Source organism: Aulonocara stuartgranti (assembly GCF_965226115.1).
Source record: "Aulonocara stuartgranti genome assembly, chromosome: 22".
NCBI lineage: Eukaryota > Metazoa > Chordata > Actinopteri > Cichliformes > Cichlidae > Aulonocara > Aulonocara stuartgranti.
Genome location: NC_138957.1, coordinates 22,192,089 through 22,206,158, shown reverse-complemented (window position 1 = coordinate 22,206,158; position 14,070 = coordinate 22,192,089). Strand labels below are relative to the sequence as shown.

Genomic DNA, 14,070 nt, shown 5'->3' with positions numbered 1-14,070 from the left:
AGGCTGTAACAAAAATCATAGAACCATATATAGACTTTTTTTCTTTTTTGGACATTTCTGATTTTAATCCAGGCTTTAACAGATAAAAGTCATGACACAGTGATGTGTTTTTTCCTATGCCAATTGTTTCCCTTCAGCATATAAAAAAGCAAGAAATGAATCTAAATAAATCAATACATAAACTCCAAAACTGCACACTGGAGGGACCTGACCTGTTGGGTGTTTAGTCATTGTAACCTCTTGGCCTTGCCTCCATGTTACTTTGTATTTAGTCCATTATTTCTTACCCTTCTTTCCTACCCTTTTGGGGGGAGGAAAAACAAAAAAAAGATACATTTACTGCATAGATGTGGTAAGCTAAATGTGCCTGAAGTGGCATGCTATTTATACCCACTTGCAAACTATTATGAGGTTATCATTCTTTGGTAATGACTTGGTGCATTTACACATTTCCCCTGTGGACTTTGTTAATATAAAGTGGAGGCAAGGAGCTCTGCAAATATACCAAAATAGGGCATTGCCTCTAAACATATTCAAAGCATTAGCTTAAAGTATTTTAGATGCCTTCAAGGGATCAGCAGTGCACTTCAGTCGGCATTAGATACACTCAAACATTTCTGTCTACCATTTACCGCCAAATTCCCACGTTTTCCTCCTTGTATTGATTTTATTTCAAAAGACAAATGGAGTAATTGAGTGATGACTGTTAGTTGATCATTAGTTGGCCCATGTTACTAATTATGAGTTTAATTACCATTTGCTTTAAGATGTACCTTTTGAGTATTTGTTATTTTTTCCCCCGTTTATAATAAATTTTGACTAGACGTTCAGTTTTGGTAAGAAACCATTCCCTGACACCGGTGTAAACCAATGAACACTGTCCTTTTTACAGAGCTGCAGTGGCAAAGAGTGACACCGAGTCAATTTTAGGCTATTATTTCCGACCAAACGCACGTGAATAGAAGCGGGAGCTTACGATGAGCTCTTGAAAGCAGCATCCCTGTATCAGCGCAGAGGGAAGAGACGCACCAACCAGTACACCAGGAGAGAAGACCACAGCACACCGAGCAGAGAGAACGATGCACGTCTCCTAGGGGTTCTGACAAGAGGGATTTTCACTATCCTTTCCTCGTTTGGTTTTCCCAAGAGAACTTAAGGACTGGCTCAACATCACGAGCGAGCTCTGGTTTGACTTGTTTGGTGAGGATAATGAGACGCAGTGACTGTGACGCTTTTTTGAAAAGAAGTCGAATGAATGAGAAACGGTGAGATCAATTTCTCTTATTTGGGGAGGTAAAGGTACATTTTTTTCAGCGCAATTGTTTGTGAAGAAAGAACGAAATTAAGAAAGATAGAAAGAAAGCGAAAGGAGGTGCAGAGAAGGGAAAGAAAAAGAAGCTTTGACACACGCACGGAAGAGAGGAAGATTTTCCGAACAGATACCCTATTAAAAACAGATATCCCTGTTCATTTTTGAGATATTCAGCGGTAAGAAAAAAAAGTCAAGGGGATATACATATTTTTTAAAAGACAGAAAAAGAGGGAACGCGCAGTATACATAAGAGCACAGGAGGAGAGGCATATAAGAAGGGAAAACGCCACAGAGCCTAATATTTTCCGACTGAAGAGGAGATGCAGCTGAGGGGAAGTGTGGATTTGAAGCTCTCCCTCCCTCTCTATCACTTTTCTGCAATGGAACGGGACGGAATAGAGAGGTACTGACGACAAGCACCGCTAAAACCTAGCGGAGAGTGGATTTAAAGACAGAGAGGCAACCTGTGCGCCCGTCCCTTCCACCCCTCTGCTTCTCTGGGCTTTTTTTTTCTCTCCCTCGGTGGATGTTGACTGAATTTATTAGATTTTTTTTTCGGATATGAAGGATTTATCTAGTCTATGTTAGAAGGAGGCGGCAAAGAAAACGCACGCGTCTCCGGTTTCTCTCCCCCTCTCTCTTTCTCTCTCTATCTCTCCCACTCTCTCTCTTTCTCTCTCCCTCCGTTTTCTGGATGTGAAGCAGCATGCGGCCCGGTGAGAGCTTAGAGGGCTCGAGCTCGGCTCACGGAAGATGTATTGATGCTAATAATATTACTAATAGCGGCACGGAACGCTGTCTCACGCACCTCTCGTCGGCTACGAGGAGGATGAAGAGGGTGACGACGAAGAGGAGGATGAGGGGGACGAACGAGAGGATGAGGGACGGAGGAATGACGGCGATGCGCTGTTTTCTGTGGAGTCTCGTTCTCTGCTCGCTCTCATCGCGCGCCCAAGGTAAGGGGATGCGACACCCGCAAACACACAGACACACACGCGCATACACAGACAGTTAATAAGCGAACCCACACGCAGTCACACGGTTTGAGTGAGAATGGCCGGCAGTACATTTTTTCTTCTTCTTCTTTTAATTTTTTCTTCTTTTTCTTTACTGATGCAGTCAAGCGCGCGCGCGTTTGTAAAGAGGAAAGTGTGGGTGTGCTTCTGCTAGTGTGCCAGAGGTGTCTGCGTGCGCGCGAGGATGTCTGCGAGGTGTCAGTGCAAGAGTGTGAGTGAGAAGGGGTTGGGGATGTATGCGTGGATGTATGGTGTGTTGCGGGGCAAAGCAGAGAAAAGGGAATTGGCATACAGGTAGGATGAAGGGAAAGAGGGAGAGATGAGTGGAACAGGCAACAGCTTCTCTCCCTCTTTCCTCGTTTTCTGGTTGCTTCAGTTTGCTCTCTCTCTCTCTCTCTCTCTCTCTCTCTCTCTCTCTCTCTCTCTCTCTCTCTCATCCTTCTCTTCAATACAGCCATTGAGCTGGTAGCCAATAAATATTCTTGCGGTAGCTCTTGGGCTGTGGCAGCGAACGTGAGTTGCTTATACCAAAGTGTGTGTGTGTGTGTGCATGAGTGTGAACGTGAGTTGCTTATACCAAAGTGTGTGCGGGAGTGTGTTTGTCTGTGTGTGTGTGTGCATGAGTGTGAACGTGAGTTGCTTCTAGTGATGAGGCCCAAGCCTTACACAGCATTTTATTCCCAAACCTCCTCCACCATGACCATTTCTTCTTCTTCTTCTTTTTTTTTCTGAAACTGCATTTCAGTCAAAAGATGTTATATAATTCTGGTGTCCCCCCCACCACCTCTTTTTCTTTTCTATCTTAGACACTTTCTGTCCTTGTCCTTGCTCTTTCTCTTCCCCCTCCCTCTCTCCTCCTTGTTTCACTTGCTCCCACTCTTTCCTTTCTTGAGTGAAATAAAATGTTAAAATATTCACAGCGTGGCACCCCCTCTCCTGCCTTCTTTGTCTGTCTTTCCCTGCTTTCCATTTTTAGTTCTGTCTTTCTGATCCTTTTCAAAAATGTCGTATGAACGCGCACATTTGAGTGAGCTCACACACCCAGGCAAACGCAGTCACTGCTGCGTCAGGTGAGGCTTTTGTGGTGTTTAGAGTAACCGAGTCTTAATCATCGCATCTAGAGGAAAGGATGGTGTAGAAGAGGGAAAAGATGGATAGAGAAGAAGTAGAGGAAGTAGGGATGTGGGAAGAGGGAGGTGAGCTGAGTGACAGAGAGAGGGAGAAATAACACGATAGGAAGAAGACAGAACAAGTTTAGAGACTCGAGCAGGACCAGGTTTCTAACTGAGCCTGCCCCTTCTATGGGCTTCTGATAACACCCAGCCAAGGTAGTTTCATAAGAAAATATGGCTTCATAAGGGGATAGACTAAGCCTGAAAATTGCACAAGAAGGAAAAGGAAACCTCAAAAATCCAGCTCCAGTGGAAGCTACTGAGAACCGTTTGTCATTGTCATTGCAAAGTCTGTATCATCCTCCAGTGCGGGGAGATTGTGTGTAGGCTGACTGAACAGAAATACTATGGATTTCTACAGCGATTAAGCGAATCGACACAGGGACAGTCTAGACGTGCGGTTTTGCACCATCACAGCATGCAGTGTTGTAGTTTAACGCTAAAAAAAATAACACCCAGGAAACTCCAGACTTTTTTTGTTGCCGATTTCAAAAATACTTTTTTTTTGTTATGGTTCACTTTGATGGACAGATGAGAGATTGTGATTTGTAGGGTGCCAACTGAACAAAGGCAAGAAAGGTAGGATTTCCTCAGGCGCAGAAGATCTAATTTTAAACCCTCGGGGGCACAGATCCTGGCACTGATCTCCTCGCAGCTGTCAAGCCTGTGATAGACCTCATAGCAGCAGATATTTTTAAAAATACTTCTTGGGATAGCTGTTTTATTTAAAGCAGTCTAAAGAGTATCTTTAGAGAAATGCTAATTCTTATTAGGATCAATCGAATGTCAAAGGTATAGAAGCTGGCAAAGTAAGCGGGCAAATAAAGCCTTCTTTAAACGTACAGAGGCTGGAATAAAAAGTAAATAAATGTGTAATTAAATGTCCCCTTGATCCATGCTGACATTTTCAGGACCAAGGCTTTAAAAAGAAGCTGGAAAATTAAAAGCAGCCACCAGCCAAACGCTGTTACATTTTGGCTGTGGCTGGCAAATTAGTCTACTCCACTGGCCATTGGCAGGTAACCAATCATTGTATGGACCTGCAATTCTATTCTAAAAAGCAATCTGGAAGGTAAAGTAATGAACAAGGCAGTAATGGATTCACACGCTGCTGTAGCCAGTGGACAAAAACATTAATTTCTCAACTTGCTTAACACATTTGACACAAAGATACAGTACCATTTCTGGAGAAGTAGCATCTTTTGTCATGATGCGGGACTTTAATTGAGGAGTCGGTGTTCCTCAAAGTCTTTGTGCAATGAAAGGACTTTAAAGAGGTCATTCATGGAGAGAGCTGATGAAAGGTTTCAATACTCCTAATTTCTTTGGACTCTGTGTATCTGAGAGGTGATTATAAAAGTGCTACTCTTTCGTTATGTTTAAAATTAAGTTTTTCTTAACAGTATATCTTGAAAAAATTGCTGTAGTCGTACTCTGCTCTTCTTCTCGCCACTTGTCCTTTCTCCGTTTCATCTGTTCAGCTCTCCTCCTCCTCCCTGCTGCTCTGCTCTCCTCAGCTCATCTCTACCTCTCCTCTCACCCCTTCTCCTGTCGCCTGCTCCTCTATTTTTCTCTCCTCCGCTCAGCATTTCTTCTGTGCTCTCAGCTATCCTCTAGGCTCCCTCTCTTCATTTCATCTGTCAGATTTGTCCTGTGGCTCCAGAGGCTTAATTTACTCACCAAACATACTAAATTGCACATGTGCACATGCACGCAAGGAAAAACCCACACACATTTTTCACCGTCTCCCAGACCTAAATGTAATCTGGGCTACATTCAACTTGTCAGAATCAAAACGAGAGCTGTGTCCAACCTCTCAACCTGCATGTGCGCAGCAAATATGGATTTGAGCTGTTTTTCAGCAGTGCCACCAGAGATATAACCTTAGAGATTTTTTTAATGACACTATAGATCTCATCAGCACCCAATTTAAAGGACCAACGCTGACTAGTTGAATACGACCAATTATCAATTAGATAGTCGGGTCATTGTCTTCCAGTCATCAGTAGGGTGTAGAATTACATACTATTTCTGCTGATAGCTAGAATCAGGCATGTGACCATGCAATTAACCCATAAGGCTAAAAATAGCTAATTTAATTTATATTGATTAGCCATGTAGTACTTTGTTCTTGCAACATGAAGAAATTGAAATTTATCAGACATCCTCTGGTAGCATCTAGTAATTTAATGCTGGTCATCAGTGTTAAATTGCAAAGGCTCTAAGGCACGGGGAAACGGTCCACCACCCAGGCTTTACAGCTCATCTCTGCATATCAAAGAATGATTGGAGCAGTCCACAACCCTGATGCTGATTATAAGTCATTGATTGATGTTGTCTATTAATATGCCCCAACTGATCATTTATCTGTGTGTGTTAGGGGGCAAAAATCACTTGATATTCTATCTACAATTGATACTATGTCTTATTGCTGAAACTCACAGAGGGAACCTTTTGTCTCTGCTAGACACATTGTACATTTGGACTATTAGAACACTGTGTTCATAATGAGCCAGAGCAGCATACTCACACACCAAAGACTTTCTAACACACATTTAATCCTGTGGCTCATGGCTGGTTTCTCAGGGAGGAAGATGTGTCTGTCGTAGAGTCAGCCTCTTGATCGTATAAATAGTTTTGGCTTGCAGAGACAGAGAAAGGAGAAGATGAGGCGAGGTTCAACGGTAAGCATGTAAGGCAATTACCAATTTTGGTTTCTTTAACAAAAACCTGGGCTCAGATTGTCCCACTTCTTATCTCACCCTTTCCTACTGTTTAATCTTGATCATTCTCAACCTTTGTGCTGGTGTCTTTTGTGTCCTTTACTACTTCTAACCACCTTTTTTAAACTGTTGTGCTTATTGTTTCTTCATCTGTTTGAGCCTTACCTATAGAAATATTTCAGTGCCTATTTTGAAACATGACTAAACCTAAAGCACCAAGAAAAGTAAGTGACGAGGAGCTTGAAATGTTTCAGTTTTAATAATTAAAACATCCAAGATCCAGTTTTTGTTAACGATCCTGTGGGAATCTAGTTTGACAAAATGAAAAAAGAAAATGTGCTCAGTAGAGTGTAGACCTCCACCAAGCAGGTAGAGAGTCATTTGTACCCAGTCTACTTTAATGCACTTGTGTGCAGGCTAATAATCCTCACTTGGTTTTTTTATTACCCTGAAGTGCCAGACGTGCTGTCATTGCCATTTATGTTTGCTTTATTTCATGCCCAGTAACCCTCTTATTTATGTTCTATTAAGTGTTTTTTGCTGCTGCCATCTACACCTGAATTTATGTGATTTCTTTCGTAGTTAACTCTAAATTTGAAGTAGTTCTCACTTATTAAACGGCGGTAGGACTCCGTACATCTCCTTGGCAGAGGTTTGTGCTCTACTGGGTGCAAAGATGTATAGGTAGTATAAATGTGCTTTTCCGATGCTTTGCCAAGTTTTTTGTGTTAAAGAACGGACTTGTAGTGTCTCCTGGCTGTCTGTCACTGTCGACTGTGAAAGAAAATTACTCCATACGTCCGTCGTTTTTGCTGTTGACAGTTGACATAGGTACTTGTACTTTCAGCCACGTCTTGTCAATTCAAAGGTAAAGAAAACATGGGAGAGAAAATGACAAAATGCTGACATGCACACTGTGCCTTCAGGGTGTGGAACACTGGCCTTCACCATTTTTAACACCAAAGTATCACAATGTTTTGCTGTTATATCACCCAGCTTTAAGGTGCTAAATGTGTTGTGAACATTCTCTTGAGATTTTTTTTCATTTATGTTATACCTGATGGTCAAACAGGAAGCATTGATTTCCCCAGAAAGTTTATTTTTATAATGTAAGTTACTTTCTCATGAATGTAATCTTGTGATAACTGTCACCCCTAAACCCATGAACATATGTGAGATTTGTGTACCTTTGATATTTTACCTTTGATAACAGAGGGAACTGAACTTTCAGTTAGAGGTATCACTTTCGCTACTTGTGATGTAAATTGTGCTCTCGCCTGTTCTCTTTCCCCTCCGATTCCTTTACAACCTGCATACTTTTATGTTATCACCATAGCTGTCTGAAAACAGTTTGGCACCCGTGTGGATGTAATTTTGAATTGAACCCAAAAATCGTGACCCAATTGAAGCCAAAAAACAAACCAAACAAACTAGATCTGTAGGCAGTATTATTTAGTTGTCCCTTTTAGTTAATTTTGTAGCATTTACTGAAAACTATACTTCCCTGGCTTATGCATACTTCTGAATAAACCAGTTTAGTGAAACCTACTTTTTGAGTGGTCACCAAGAACATTTTTTCTCTATATTGACTGATCCATATTCAATTGCATTTTTCTCTCCATCCAAACCCTGCCTTTCCTGCTAACCCATTATTCCTTCCTCCTGCATCCTCCTACTGACCTCCACCCATGCTGAATTTGTAATGGCCACCTTTCTTTCATCTCCCACATCTGGCATCTCTCCTCTTACCTCCTTCATCCCCCTTCCTTCTCTTTTCTCTTGTCCATTCATCTTACCTTCTCTTCTCCTTTTCCCCTCCTACCCGAACCTCTATTCTTTTTGAATTTGTTATAAGTGTTGATTATATTATCTGGGCACACACATGGTACAGCTGTGTTAATCTCTTGCATTTTTTTCCTTCTAGCTGGGAACACGTTTTATTCCCTGCAACACAAATTGCCACCCAAATTTTGTGTTTTCTTTTAATTGCTGGAGCCAAATCTGTTCATGTATTTACAGATCTCTGCCTGGTATGCTTTTAAAAATGTCAGATTGCACATATTGAGCTGTCTCTGCTATCAACAGGCTTGTTAAATTGAAAGAAGTGATAATTTTGCCATGCAAATTGGAATAAAAAGGGAGACTGCACTCTGGTTAGCTGTCCTCCAAGGTCTGTTATGAATACTCATTGACACAAGTGTGACAAGTTCAATCATAATTCACTGTAATTAAACTGAAAGGTATGGCAGCTTCCTATAGTAGTGATCAGTGAATATAATGTTAACAAACCATCAAAAGAAATAGTCTAGGAAGTGTGTTTTTAATTTACCTGAGAGTTTTACTTTTTTTCAAATTAGAAAAAAAAATACGATTAAAGGGCAATCAAATTGGAGAAATCTCTGCTTCTCTAATAATTAACGGAGGAGGTTCAGAAGATATGAGATTCCCACACAAACCTGGCACAGACACACACACTGTAGCCTCTTCATTATTTAAGAGATGACTCGAAGTAGACATGACATGAACATGTTGAGGAGGCTAGAGCAGGCACGCATACACACATACACAGGAACTTATAAATACACAAAAAAATATTGGGCACACCGAGATAGCATGTGTTACCCTAAGGGTAACTGCAAACACACAAGTGCACACACGCAGGGACACGCAGGCATAGGAGGTAGACACATGCGCACACACACACACACACACTCTGATGCGTTACGAGAAAGGCAGATGAGAAATTAACAAAGACAGACAGTCTCAGATCCAGCTGGTGCTCCTTCTTGGTGTGTGTGTGTGTGTGTGTCTGTGTGATCTGCTTTAATCTATGTAAAGAAACATGCAATATTGGTATGGTAGGAGGACATATTTCATTAAAGATGGATGCTTGAAGGAACATGGGAAATGGCATTGGAGAAGGATAGACGTGTGGATGCATAAACAGCAAAGTCGGTCAAAGGTTCAGTCCTTGGTGACAACCAGAGTGTGCCCCTCTCAGACAGTCCTTGAGGAGGAAACTGATTCCCTTAATGACTGTTCTCTCTGTAGAAAGTACATACAATAGCTGACATGAAATTACAACAAGAAAAAATAGTCCGTTTTGTTTCTGTCTTCACAGATATTGCATCTACTCTAACAAATTTCCATAGATGGGCAGATTTAAATTTTCTCTGTTAATCAGTAATATTGTATCTTTAAAAAAATGGAATACCGTGAAAAAAATTAATGACATGTAAAGTGAAATATTTATTGAGAATAGAAATTCAGTATCTCAAATTATTCGTTTTTTAATATGTTGATATAATCAGTACTGATTTGGACTACAGTACTTTCCAATAAGTAAAGCACTGCTGAGGTGATATTAAAGCCCAAGTTGCTTTGATAATGGCTTTAAGCTCATTTGTATTTTTGGATTGAGTGTCTCTGATCTTCCTCTTGATGATAGTTGTGGGATTTAGGTCAGACAAGTTGGATGACCAATCAAACACAGTAATAACATGGTCAGCAAACTATTTGGTAGTCCTTTTGGCACTGTGAGCAGTTGCTAAGTCCTGCTGAAAAAGAAAGTCGGCATCTCCATAAAGCTTGTCAGCAGATGGAAACATGAAGAACTCTAAAGTCTCCCGGTAGAAGGTTTCTGACTTTGGACTTGATACAACACAGTAACCAACTATCACCAACACCAGCCAATGACATGGCACACCAAATCATCACAGGCTGTGGAAACTTCACACTGTACTTCAAACAACTTGGATTCTATGCCTTTCCTCTTTTCTGTCAGACTCTAGGACCTTGATTTCCAAATGAAATGCACAATTTACTTTCATCTGAAAAGAGGACTTTGGGCCACTGAGCAACAGTCCAGTTCTTTTTCTCCTTAGCCCAGGTGAGAAACTTCTGATGTTGTCTCAGGAGTGGCTGATATTAGGAATGCAACAGTTGTAGCCCCTTTTCTGCTTTTGATGCACTGACACCTGCCTCAGTATACTCCTTGTGAAGTTCTTCAAGTTCTTGAATCAACTTTTTTGGCAATCATCTCAAGGCTGCAGTCTTCCTTGTTGCTTGTCTACCTTTTCCCACCAATATTTTTCTTTCTAGTCAACCTTCCATTGATATGCTTAGATAATACAATACTCTGTGAATAGCCACCCTTTTCATTAATGACCTTCTGTTGCTAACCCTCATCATTTGGACAAATGCTGAATCAGCGGTCTTGATGTAAGTTGCATGTATTGAAACAAGTTTTATACTGTTTAAACAGTAATTTGCTTAAACTTAAAATGAAATATTCTAATAATTTAAGATACTGGATTTTGATTTTCATGAGCTACAATGAGCTGTTACCAAAAATAAAACAAAACAAAAAAGTCCTGAAAGGTTTTCACTGTGCATGTAGTGGATATACAATAAATGAACATTTACTTTTTTAAATTAAGTTATTAAAAAACTAACTTTATACGTTGTTGTGTATATTGCTAGAATCTAAAATCTACATGTAATAAACTTTAATTTGACACTGATGTGTAGCCATGCCAACATATTGGTTGTCTTAAGGTTTTAAGGGTAAAGAAAATATATTTTTGCATGCTCCTGCATTTGTTGTACAGTAGTCATGTCTCATAGCTACCAAAAACATGCAAGCACTGGCTGTTTAAAACACCCCTGTCATAACGCATCGCTTACAGTGGTTGTCAGAGGCATTAATCTCGCTGATGGCACTGATTGGCTAATCGTTAGGCTTCCTGGGGCACTTATTAGACTTATGCCATGAAATGCTACTATGTCAATGAGTCAATTTGGTGGAGTGGACACATTTGAATGTCTGGACGCAGGCAACCACAACAATGAAGAACTGAAAAGACACAAGTGGGATGGTTGCTCATTACTGTTTAGAAAGAAGCTCTGCAGTCTTCTTCACAGGCTTGTAGGTTGCTGATCTTCCAGGTAAAAATGGTGGGGGCGATCAAGCTCTTTTTTCTGTCAAAGAGCCTCAAAATCTACTTGAAAATCCTTGAAAGAGGATATTAAACTTGAATGCAATTTTGATTAAGAATTTATCATTCATCCTATTTTATGGTATATCTTCAGCTGAAGCAGGCCTGTCCTAGTTGTTAGGTCCTAATAATTGGATATACGTCATGTCTACTCAAGGAACACTGTTGTAGGTGTAAAACATGTTACTGATAAATATAACGCAAAGCTTAAACTAACATAAGTTAGTGAGAATTATTTAGAATTTAATTTGCTCACAGTGATCTTTTCTTTTAGAGTCACAAAATATAATAGAAATATTTATTTCTCTGCTGTAGTTAGAAATTTTCTAACTTACTTAATTCTAAAGTACTTAATTCTGTATGGTTCTGTGCCTTGCTTTTTCTAACTAATTTTCTATCTTTTTTTTAACTAACTCATCAATTCACTGTTATATATATCACATTTTAGATAGTCGTGATGTAAATAATATTCTTAAAAAATCTGTAGTAAGATACTAATGGAAACTAAAAATTACCATCATATTAGATACACAATTGCAACCTTCTTCACCTCCTCCAGCTAACACAACTTCACACTCCAGTATGTACAAGCAGTTTCATGAGGTCACCAAAGCCTGTGTTTCAACAACATTAAAGTTTTAAATTGTAACCTGACTGGTGCACACACTAATGTTAGCTGTATAACTATTAGCAATTACCCAGTGGCCACATTAGCTGTCTGTTAAATTATCATTAAGGTAGCAGCTAGCAGCTATTGCTAAATAATAAAACAATAATGTAATTTTGGATCTAGGCAGCAAACGATATCAGTCTTGCTTGTTAATATACAGTGTTAATATAACAGGATAACACAATTATTTGTGTCTAAAAATGTTTCTCTTAAAGTCTCAGGTTAAAGCAGAGAAAAGTCAGCTTGGCAGAAACAGTGACAGCCAACTTACCAACTCTGTTTATCAGAAGAGATGGTACCAGATCACCAGAAGCACAGGAAATAAACAGGGCGGTGTCAAATACATGTGCAGAATTGTTCTGTGATATTGAGTATGGTATTGAGTGTTAAATATTTTCTCGAGTATTGGCATTGAGTTTGAAATTCTAGTATCGTGACAAGCCCAGTGTCTAGTTGCTAAGCTTCTCGTTTTGCTCCGGAGGTAAATGGAGCTATTTTTAATAAATGCAAATACATAAATGTTCAACATAACTTGTTCCAGTTTAGGTGTGAGAAAACTTAACAATTGACGTGGATGTTTACCAATTATCACCTTAACTTAGTACCTTAAAGAACTTGGTACTAAACAATTACTGCGGTTGTCTTTCTTCTGTTATTCCGACTGTAAAATATGTACAGTCAGATTATAGAACACTCAATCAATTTAATTTATTATTTTTTAAATCAATTTTTAACCCAATAAATCTTATTTTAATCTAAATTATTGATATTAAAAAAGTGAAATTGCAAATTGATGAGTGTACAGCAGACAAAGAAGTGGTCTGTGAACCCAGCTACATTTTTGCCCTAAATTGGAGCTAATCCAACCCTTCAATATTTCATGCAAGTTTTACATTTATTTCTTTTTTTTAAAGACAGAAAGTGTGGCACTTAGCTTAATTGATTCTGTGGGAAGCATTTGACAATTATCATGTAAAAGAATACTTTTATCTTGTATTAAAAATATATAAATGGATACACACGGGAAATTGGAGACAGAGAATGGAAATGAATGGCTTTTTTCCCATTTAGGCCTGGCATGTGATGACAGTGCTCATAGAAGCAGGCTGTCAGCAAAGATCATACACGCAAACCTTATCTAAACAAGCACACAATCTCCCTCCCTCAACACCTCATACTGTTATGCTCATGAAGATTGTGTTTTTACTATAGAATTATGGTTATTAACTCCTCTGTTCGTAAATAATCCTACAGGATTTTGTATCCTGATGCAACATTGCACAAAATGAGCAAGAAATATAGCTCATGGATTATTATCTTTATTATCATCATTAAGCTGCATTTGCATGCGTTAGCACTATCACCTTATCCTGCAGTCTTTTAAGCTAGGAGTCTCAGACCTCTGCAGGTGATGCATTTCTTCTTGAGTGATGATGTATTTCCTGTCTGAGTCTTGCGCCTTGGGAGCCTTTTTGTACTCTTGTTCATTCTGTCTATGTATGTGTATTTTCCCCTGTGTACAGGAGTCCTTTGTATGTGCGTGTGCATGCATGTTTGTGTGTGTATGTATGTGTGTGTGTGTGTGTGCAAATGCAAGTGTGTGCTTGTCGGATTTATTCCCAGAGAAGACTCATTTCCCCAGCAGGCCCTGTCAGGCTGTTTCTGGGCGCACTCGGTTCACCGCTGGAGCCAACTGCTGTCACCTGCTTACCTAACATCTCTCCTCTCTTCTCCTCTCCTCTCCTCAGTTTTTTATTGCTTACCCTCATGTCAGTCATAATATCAGTGAACTATGCATCCCCATGCAACACTCAGATTCACTGTGGTGCAACTTTTTACAAAGCAGCTAAATTGAAGGTAATTTGGTCCCTTAAAATAGGCAATAAAATTACTCCAAAGAGACTTCAAACCCTAATGTTTGCACTGTGAGTCCAGGAGTTGTATTTTTAGAGCAGTATTTAGTGCAAGCCTATTCTAAAATAGCTTTCTGTAGAGACAGAAACCAAAAAAAGCTTCACTTGCTGCTCATGTGTGTCAATACTCCACAGGGACATACATGAGCCATATATACTGTACATGCATGAAACCTTAACTTCTAAACTTCTGACATCTGTCTAATCAAGAGCAAAATCAGCTAAATTAAGGTGTATGCGCAGAGAGCTTTTGTCCAGACAAAAGCT

At 39.7% G+C, this 14,070-nt stretch overlaps 1 protein-coding gene across 3 annotated transcripts in view; it reads left to right on the top strand.

The window, feature by feature from the left end:
- The first annotated feature begins 813 nt into the window (after nt 1-813).
- Nucleotides 814-14,070, top strand: part of csmd3b (CUB and Sushi multiple domains 3b) — a 404,527-nt gene continuing 391,270 nt past the window's right edge. For all 3 annotated transcript variants that reach the window (XM_082522480.1, XM_082522479.1, XM_082522478.1), the window contains exon 1: nt 814-2,268. In XM_082522480.1, coding sequence (XP_082378606.1) covers nt 2,019-2,268 — 250 coding nt within the window. In that variant the 5' untranslated portion in view covers nt 814-2,018. The remainder of the gene's footprint in view (nt 2,269-14,070) is intronic.